The sequence below is a fragment of the Agelaius phoeniceus genome, chromosome 2 (genome assembly GCF_051311805.1).
Source record: "Agelaius phoeniceus isolate bAgePho1 chromosome 2, bAgePho1.hap1, whole genome shotgun sequence".
NCBI classification, from domain to species: domain Eukaryota; kingdom Metazoa; phylum Chordata; class Aves; order Passeriformes; family Icteridae; genus Agelaius; species Agelaius phoeniceus.
This window is the reverse complement of record NC_135266.1, coordinates 91,692,177-91,702,576: the sequence shown is the minus strand read 5'-3', so window position 1 is coordinate 91,702,576 and position 10,400 is coordinate 91,692,177. Positions and strand designations below refer to the sequence as shown.

Sequence of the window (10,400 nt, the reverse complement as noted above, 5' to 3'; positions counted from 1 at the left end):
TACTGAAAAAATATTGAAGAAAATAACTCAGTAAAGATTTCCACTTAGTAACAATATATATTTCTATTCTGCCAGAAAAAGACCAGAATAAGCATTGCTGATATTTAAAATGTTCACAGCATAAACATGTTTCACTTCAACACGTAGTTTAACAACTGCAGCATGAAATCTATTACTTCCTCATCACTTCATGTCCTCCTTACAGTTTTGAAAATCCTACTTAAAATACTAAAGGAGACATCTATCTTCATTCTACTCTTCTTTTTTTTTTTTTTAAGGGGGAAAAGACAGGTTTTGCTATCTGAAATTTTTAATTCATTAAAAATAGTTTACAAAATCTGAGGACAGACCTACTTTACCAAAGTAGGAAAAAGAGCTAACTAGCAACCAATCGTAGAATTTGGTTCCGCAAGTACGTGCACAGCTGGTTCATCAAGTCTCTGTTCTGTCCTTCAACCCAGTGCATTTCTACTACTACATCATTTCCTTCTTTCTTCACGTTCATTAAACACTTGAAGAGAAAACCCCCACTAGTTTCTTTAGGGCCAGGCTCTTTTCCCACTGTCAGATTGCCAGCTTCCTCTGAAGGGCAAGGTTCCTCCTTCACATCACTGGAACCTCTCCCATATGATGTTTCTCCCTGCTTTGCTTCCATCTCCTCTTCCTTCACAGGATCACTGTGCTCTTCTTTGGCAGCAGATTCCTCTGGCTGCTCATCACCTGCTGTCATCTGGACATCCTCATCAGGTGCCATTTCAGAGTCTTCAGCCTTGGGGTTTTCACAGTCCGAGTTGTTGCTCACGCTCTTCTGGCTGTTCTTTTCCTCCTCCATTGCTTGCAGAATATCTTCAGAAGCTCGAGGAAGTTCTCGTAATTGCCTTACTCTCTCTCGTTTCTTTCTCCTCAAATGAATCCAGGAGTTTTCAATGGCAGTGACAAAGAGGCTAATTTCATCTTTTCCACATGGAACACGTTTATGCTGAACCTATTGCAGAAAACAGAATTTCATATGATCCTCTCACAGTTATGATTTCAATTAGGACGTTGTTTTAACATCTAATACTTCATACTGTACCTTCAGATCAGTGAGAATCTTCTCTACCCAGGCTCTAACCACAGCAATAGCTTCTACAGCATCCCAGCCCATAGCTGCAGCTTTGACAGACAACTCTTTGACTGTAGAAGCCAAAACCATGAATGTAATTGGTTTTCGTGGTTTTTCTAATTTTCTTCTTTTAGAGGGAGGTGACTAGAAGAAGAAAGAAAGAAAAGAATTACAAGGCTATGCAGTATTAATGGGGTGACTTTTGTACTCAGAAGACTGTGATTCCATTAGACACAAGGATTAAGAGTGTAACATAAGGCACTAAGCAGTCATTCATTTGGCACGTGCTCCACTTCACCCCCAGGAGTTTCAGACTCAAACCAGCTAACATGATCATGCACTTTATGCTAGCCTGATGGACAGAGGGAGTTTATCTTCAGGTATTAGGCAAAAAGCTTCATTGGTTCCTTTAAACTATGAGCTCTCCATGAGCTGAGAAAGTGTGGCTGCTCTTGGGAACAGAGGCCAACTGCCAATATCCACGTTTTGATCCAACTGCACTGAAGGTTTACTTGCATCTTCCTTAAGATTTGTTATTGTCTATACCTATATTCAAATATACAAATATCCAGATCCAAAAAACCAACTGGCTCACATTTAAGGTGAACAAGCTCCACTTACATTCATGTAGGCAAGTCTGAGTTAGACGTGGTCATACCTATTTGGTAACAGAATCCACATGTTAAATTAAAACTGAGTTCTCGGAAGGAAGTTTAAATTCAAATCCAGCCCCAAACTTAGCATATTATTTTTATTACTACTAAACTATTTGAGGTATGTTACAAATCATCCTTATTTTCACTGAAAGCCACAGGAAGTTCCTACAACGGCTTCCTTTTTCCACCCTCAACAGGGGTCACTCATGAATCACATGTCACAACTGCTAACAGACTGGCAGCTATCTAAGAAATTCCACTGTCCAGTCCATACAGCCCAGCACATCCAATATTCCAGTCTGAAGAAGAACAGTTTGTATCACAGTAGTTATAGCTCATTAGCCCCTTCCTCAAGTAAGAGGCAGAGAAAATCACAGGCAAGCCAGAATTAAGCTACTTACAGGTACTTGCACATCATCATAGAAACTCCAGGCCAGTGCCCATCTCATGGTGCGTCCCTGGCAGAATTCCGTGTGAGTGACTTTAGGGACCTATGCAAAGAAGCAATACATTATTTCAGATTAATAAACAACACTGTTTTACTGCACACATTTCAAAACAAGGCATATTATCTCATTATACAAATGGAGATTCTTTCTGACATGGCTCAGAGGTGTCAGGGCCCTCTCTCATTTCTCTCCTTTTACTAAGACTGAGGTGCAACAGTTCAAGGACACAGAAGGAAAATCAGATATTTTGTATCTAGCTCAGCATCTGCTTTTGGTAATTCATCTTTCTGGGAATTTATTTCACCATGCATTCTCTTCCCTTCAACTGTATACAAGGACAGATCTCACAATTATTCTCTTTGTATGGGAATTAGTGAAGAGTATGCTTCCTCCAGAAAGCCATCCAAAAGTCCTTTGCACAGCCCTCTTTAATGAGAATTTTACTTGGTGCCAGAATTGAATACAAACAAAACAACATTGCCACTTAAATCATGTTACTATTTCTTTTATCAACCAAATTGCTAGAAAGCTAGAAATTTTTTTTTGTTCTCTTTTTTTTTTTTGTTCACTACAGCCTTATTAAGCCTATTTTAAAGCAGAAACCCTGAATCTTCTAGACTGAAGACATACTCCAACATGTGCTAAAGACAAAACTTTGGAGATAATATTTGCTAAATATCTGTCAGTTTTGAATCTACAACAGTTAAACCTCAGTTGTTTCCCTAACAAGGAATTGCAGTTCCTTTCTGTAAGGAAATAATTCAACAATAATTACCCACATACATTGAAGCATACTATATTCTGAATAGAACATAGGAAGGATATATAGGGACTCTATGCAAACTCACCCCCTGGATTCGAAGTTCTTCTTTCAGTGGTGCTAAACTGCATTTCTTACCCAACATGCAACTGTACCATCTGCAAAGCACACGTTACAAAATGAAAAACCAAAACAACAACAACAAAAAAAATCATACTTAATCAGAGTGACTAGGACATAGTACAACAAAATTCAGAACAGAAGGTCCAAAGACAGACTGGACAGGGCAATCTTTTTGAGCTTTTAAGAAACACATTAGGAGTATTTAAGAAACAACATATGAACTAAAAGCAATCTTGTTTCAAAGAGTGACTTCATTTATGGGGAAGATGCTACACCTTACAAGAATTTGTTTCAACTTCTCCACTTTCTTTGGAGAATGAATCAGAACAAAAAGGAATAACCAACTATTGGCAAGTAATCATGCTCAAAAGCAGACATACTGACTATCATTTGTGCTCACTTATCCAGGTTTCCATCACATAACCCATATTTCATGAGGAAAAAAATCAGGAAAAAGAAAGGAAAAAAGTTATTTCCCACTTCTAGTGAAGCTTATCCTTCCACCCAGCTCCACATCTTCAGAATCTCCCAAACATTACTTTAGATGAAGCTCTGCTCTTCATCTAAATTATTATTCAAGCTTTACAACCCCATCTTCCACAGTTTTTGGTGACTGGATCCAAAAAAGTTTATTCATAAATATAACATATTGAAGTACAAAACTTAAGATTTCCCAGTTACCAAGGGACAGTTTTGTCCAACACTGGGGGAGTGAAAGCCTGATGATATAGTCAGAAAACTGAAGACATGCCATCTGTTTCAAAATAAGGTCAAAACAAGGTCTCACTATGGGTTTTATTGCAGCTTATGCTCACCCCAGAGAGCATTCAGTACAACAGTGTCCTATAGCAGGCAAAGCTGCAAGTTACCAAAATTCAGGCAGGAAAAGATAGAAATTTTTAGGTAATTAACAGATAACTAAGCAGTATCATAAAGCCTCTTCCATCCCAAAAATCCTCAAGAATGAACCCTGATCTGTCTCTTATCAGGTACACGTGCTAATTTTGCTGCAAGCTACAAATGTCACTTGCACAGGCTTTGTCTTCTGCCTTTAAATACCTCCAGCAATAACTTCTAATTGCTGCTCAAGAACAATTGGATGTGGAATTATCATCAAGCAAACTGAGCAGGTATCACTGGATCATAGGTACTAGAAATAACATGGTTGCATGACTTCTGCCAAAGATGAAGATAAAAGGTGTTAGTTTGGAGTTTTTTGACTGGAACAAAACACTTACCGTAACCTCTTTTTAAGTTGGAGACTATCATGAATAATTCTTTTGACAAATTCTAGTTCTCCTCCCTCAGCCATGATTTCTGTGATCCCTCCTGTATTTACAGAGCTGGGAGGGGGACGCCGTGGATTTCGAGAATTAACTCCCTGGATTAAAAAACAAAAACATTTGACATGAACATTTCATTAAATGTTATGCTGCTTTTTACACTGCTTCCTATCTTAATCTTTAGGGGAAGCAAGCACCATGACCTCTACTCATCCTCCCCCCATCAGAACCATGGATAACAAAGATCCACTCAAAATAAACATAGCTGAGTGAATTCCCCACAATCTCAAACTTAGTTAAGGTACTTGTCACATCAGGATTCTGCTAATATGAAATATGTGGTTCCAATACATGTAAGACATGCTAAGTGCATCTATGCAATTACAATCTGTAGTGCTTAATTAAATCTTAAACCTTCCTTGCTACTGCCCTGCTTTATAGATTTCTGACTATATTTAGTGGGTATTGCATGACCTGTATGACACCATCTACATGACTAAGGAAATGAAAAATACAGTTAAGCAAAATTCCAGGAACTAATTCCCCTGCACTACAGAGGTGCCTGTTATGCAGCAGGCATCTGATTTCAGATTTACCAGCTGTCTACTTTCCAAACTCATTTTCTAAGACAGTGAGAACTTGTGAAAGAATGCTACAGCTCATTCTCCACTTTAGGAGGGGTAACAGTTAAGTTTTCAGAAGTTTACTTTAAGTTTCCTTTAGGGGCTAGGTGATGAGGAGGGAGAAGACTTAAAAACTATTCATGATGATTTGGGGTTTTCCACTCAACCTTGCATCAATTTAACCAAGAGGTTAAATTGATGCTACCTTTTCACTGACTACTGAAGTACCTATAATATGCAGGTTGTTACCTTACCTTAGCTTCCAACTGGTTGGCAAAAAAGGGGGGGTTGCACATGCAGAAATCATAAATGATCTCAGATTCCTCTTTCAGTGCATCCATTAGAAGAGTTTTCTGTGGTACCTTAACCACTATTAGAAAAAGTGAATTTGGTCAGTAAAGAACTTCATATTTTATTTAACAAGCTATATACATTATACATAGTATAAAACCAGTACTTTCTAAACAATGCTTTCTACAGAAGAGATGTAACAAATATCACCATGCAAATAAAGACTTCAGGTCAAGGACTAGCATACAAACAGCCTGTATGTTTATACACAGCAGCAGAACCACATGAATCTGTTTAAAACAACAAGGACTACCTGACTTATGCCAAGTTCTCCAACACAACCACAAATGTGCTTTAAGCCCTTACAGCTACAGGCACTAAAGCTTCACATGAGGCCTGTTCCTTTGCCAGCTGCTTTTCCAGTGTATTGAAACACCACCACACCACTAAAAATCAGTGGCAGCAGTGACAGAAAACTCTCATTGTTCTCCACATCAAGTTCTGGATCTTCAAGACTGACATGGACAACAGATTAAGACATGTTGTTCAAATGGATGCTTCCAAAAGTTTTTATTCAGAGCTCATAAATGGACCTGATTTTTATTACACTGAGCTCCTTCAGAAAACTTTCCAAGCTCATTCCCAGACCAAGTCTGGCATACTGCCTCTGCTACCACAGGCAATGTCAGGACTTCATTCAAGAAGTGAGGATGAGGAACTCTCTGTACAAGATACATTTTGTGGCAGCATCATGCAATTATCCAAGGGGAGCATTCCAGGTCTCCTACCAGCAGAAACAGCCCAAACACTAAGAAATACTTCAGTAACAGACAAGGAATACAGAGATGAAAACACCCCAGGGTGAAGTTTATGTGACAGATTTTGATAAGGAAGAGTAGTTCTCTATCCACACATACCATGCTAGACAAGGCAGCTTTTTGGCTTAAGTATACACTGACTTAAGTAAATATTCTGCTCCAGTAAAAATAATTGAGCAAATAATTGAGTAAAAAATGTACTTGGAAGGAATACACATTCTGATATGCCACTGAACAGGCAAAAATATGCCAGAACATTCATATGCTACTAAATACCTTATTACATTGTACCTTTTATAAGATCAGACAAGTTATTCTGTTCCACATTCTTCTTGGCATAATTGAAGCACATGTCATCCACTTCTGTTGCAAGGAAATACCAGCCATTCAAAGTTGCTCCAAGCAATGGGTATATACAGGATGCCCCTGTCCCTGCAGAAGTGAAAATCCATGAAAAAGGCAAAATAAGTACTGGTGTTATACACAGTGTGGCTGTTAACTGTGTACTTATTACACCAAAAAGAACTAACTTCAAGAAAATTTATTATTAATCATCTGCTGATTATTAATCTGATTATTGATCATCTGCTACTCAATTCTTTAATGAACTTAATTTTTGTAACTTGAAAAATACCATTGTCCAATATGCACTTTTAATAAAAGAAAAAAATTAATAATCTGTAATTAATTTCTAGTAAACTATCAGCTTTGGTTTAAGCTACTTTTCTTCTATATGACAATGGTTAATTTATAGAAAGAAAGGCAAATACATTCTGGCTTTACTAAAACAAAAACCCTACCAAATAAATTTCTCTTCTGCACTGTTCTATCATCTATCACAAACAATTTACTTTGATGCATACAATAGCCACGAAAAAAAGAAAATCTGTTCCACCAGACTGCCTTTCTCTAATGTTCAAAACTATCAAAGAAAGTGTCCATTAAGTATCAATTGAGATACTCAAAAAGAAAGACAGACAGATAAAAACTTGGTAAACAGAGATACTAGCAAAAAATAATCATGGCATACCAAGGTGATCAAGTTATCAATGACAACCAAATTTAGGATTAAAGGGAATGGATACAAGAAAAGGGAAAGATATCCCACCACCACAAAACTAGAGTTCAGACATATATTTAGAATCTGTTATACTGACTTATTGAAACATCAATAACTTCATCTGTCAGTACACAACAGCAAGGGGTTATTTCTAGCACTTCTGTCAAGTCCCTCTTGGATGACTTCCTGCTTTTCCAAAGCTGAAACATCAAAGCTCATGCAAACTCAAACTGAAGATTTTGCAGTATGTGGAGGACTTAGAGGATCTGTCTCTTCTACCCAGCCACCTACCGTGACGAAGTTCATAGAAATCATTTTCAAAAATTAAAACTAATATCAAATGCACAGAAACTGTCTAGGATATTCCAAATTTACTAGAAGAAAGCTGCTGTGAACACACGTGTGATGATGGAAACCTAGTATCCAGCACAACTCCAGCTAAAAATACAAGTCAGTAAATTTCAGGAGAACAAAAAATCCCATTACAAAAAGTCATGTTAGCTGATGCCAAGAACATAAAATCTGATACAGTAACAGAGATTACTGAACCTCAGTTTTGAGGAATTCAGTAACTTTAAAGTTTTAATGTCAAGCATTAAAACAGGTTACAAAGGAAATTCCAACTTCTCTCAATTTCATTCTAAGTTTTCTGCAGCACAAAACAGTCTTTGAAATCAAGCCTCTGGAACTGTAAAGGAAGATTCTATTGACAAAATAAAAGATGTGAACTAAATTCAAATATACTATCACTAGTGCCTTTTAAATAATTCATCCAGAATAACCAAAGATTGGGAATCCAAATGCCAATTTTATTATTTGTGTGTGGAAGTTCTTATGGAGCGCACTTTTCTTTTATTTCCAATGAAAACCAAATTATGGCCATCAGTGTACATCTCATAAATTCACACCTCTACTGTTTACATTTATCTTCTGCCTAATCTAGATACCATCCTGATATAACCCAATAATCCAGACTGAAAGTAGACAGTGTCATCCATCTGCTGATGCTTGGTCCAACTTAAAAGACATTTTGTTCTCAACAATAAACAAGAAATCTTTGACCATCTACAACCAAAACACAGCTCAGCTGGCATTTGCCCTAGTTTCTAATTTGGCCTCTTTTACAATTCAGTTCACATATATAACTGCATTGAAATAAATTAAAATAAAAAATTTAAAAGAACATATCATTCACTTATCAAATACACCTATAACAACAGGAAAAAATGTCATGTGAAAAACACCAATCACTTGTTTTTAAAATTTTAAAAGTTTAATAGTAATAAAATGGTTATAAAATAGTAATACAATTTGAGTAATAATAATTTGGACAACTTGAATTAGGACAATATGAGACAATAGAGACAAAGAGTTACGGACATCCGGGTACCTTTTTCTGGGCAGCATAAGCCCGAAAAAGGACACCCGTTAACAGAGGATTAACCCTTAAAAACAATAGCCTGTTGCATATTCATACACCTCATACATGATGCATAAATCCTGCATTCAGACACAGGATTCTGTCTGGTCATCCTCAGCTTCTTCCTCTGAATCCTAACAGCGCCTTCGAGGCAGGAAGAAGTTCATTTCTTCTGATCAGAAGGCAATAAATTCTTTTTCTCTGAAAGATTTAGGTGTCCTATGGCTGCTATCTGGTGTGAGTGCCTCATTCTTTTCTTAAAAAAAAATCCCACTTACACAGTTCTTATTTTAACTACAAAAGTTACCTTTTAACTACAAAATTACATTTATCATATTATTAAAATGTTAATGCAGCACTAGTAATCAGTACATCAAAATACATACAGTAAATATCTTTGTAGAGCCATTTAATATGCACTTGTCACATGTCACTAAGTGGAGCACTAAAAAATATTGCTATGCAACTCACAAACTCTCTGGTACAGACATCCAAAAAAAAATTAATAAATTAGCGGCAAGACACAATTGGCTAGTTAGAACACTGAGGAGAAACACTTTATAGATCCTTTAGAATAAAATTTTTGCCTGCATTTCTAGAAGCACAGCACACAAAGCTGCACTCAAGTGAGTTCGAGGCCCTAAAGAACCACATAATTGCCTGCCACGATGCTCCTGTGTTTGTGCAGAGCAAGGCTGCCCACCCAGCAGGCACATGAAACACCTGTGGAGCTCAGACTGCTCCCACCACAGCTAGCACACCTCAGATCTCTTTGTTCCTCAAACCTGACGTTTTCCCCTGCAACAAATTGTACCTGCTACTGTCGCTGATGGTGAATAAGGATTTAAACATTTAGCTTTACCTATGTCAATGCCTCGTCTCAGGGTTTGCTTGTCAGCATCCCGGTGGCCGATGAGATCCTCCACCCAGTGGATGTAGTTCAGCCTCAAGGGGACGGTGGGAATGAGCCTTTCCACGGGGATATCGATGGTCAGCCCGAAATCCTCCTTCAGCAGGGTGCATGTCAGAGCCCTCACGGCCTCGGGATCCTTGAAATTCAGGCTGAAAGGCACACGCGGAGCTCTCAGGGGTGCCCGGGGGCGGACACATCGGGGGCGGGCACACCAGGGGGACACACCGGGACACCCACCCGCCCCATCCCGCCCGGCCGTACCTCACCCTGCCCGCCAGGGTGGTCTGCACGTGCTGCTGGAACTCGGGGTACTTGCCAGCCAGGTAGGCGAAGTCGGGGGGTTTGTCCTTGTAGCGGTTGCGGGCGTGCATGGACTTGTTGAGGGCCATGTCGGGCCGGGATGTGCCGGGAGCGGCGGGAGCGCGGCGCGGGATCACGGCCACACCCCCCGCGCGCCGGCCGGGCCCGCTCCCGGCGCGCACCGCGGCCCCGCGGGCCGTACCAAGCCGCGGCGGCCGCGGGGGGGACAGCCGGGCGCTCGGAGCAGCGCCCGCTGCCGCGGCGAGCGAGGTGCCACTGCTGAGGCAGAGAAGTGACCAGCGCGGCTCCATAGGATCCCGGAATGTCATGGGTTAGAGGGGACTTTAACGATTATGTAGTCCCAGCCTCGCTGCCAAGGGCAGGGATACCTCCCACTGGAGCGGGTTGCTCAAAGCCCCGTCCAGCCCGGCCTTGAACGTGGCCATGGTTACCCCCACAGCCGCCAGTGCCTCGCCACCCTCACAGTAAAGAATTCCTTCCTACTATCCAGCCTAAATTTCCCCTCTTTCAGTTTACTTCTTGTCCTATCACAACAGTGACGAAGAGTCCCTCTCCAGCTTCCCAGTAGCCCCCTTCAG

The 10,400-nt window shown here is 39.8% G+C and overlaps 1 protein-coding gene across 1 annotated transcript; it reads right to left on the bottom strand.

The window, feature by feature from the left end:
• Positions 1-258: 258 nt before the first annotated feature.
• METTL16 (methyltransferase 16, RNA N6-adenosine) lies at positions 259-9,988 on the bottom strand. Its single transcript, XM_054654909.2, has 9 exons — positions 9,763-9,988; positions 9,451-9,650; positions 6,400-6,540; positions 5,254-5,369; positions 4,332-4,474; positions 3,059-3,128; positions 2,163-2,252; positions 1,076-1,249; positions 259-985 (listed from the first exon to the last, which is right to left on the bottom strand). The coding sequence occupies exons 1-9, from the start codon at positions 9,888-9,890 to the stop codon at positions 377-379; spliced, it is 1,671 nt and encodes a 556-aa protein (XP_054510884.2). The 5' UTR covers positions 9,891-9,988; the 3' UTR covers positions 259-376.
• Between the last annotated feature and the right edge of the window lie 412 nt (positions 9,989-10,400).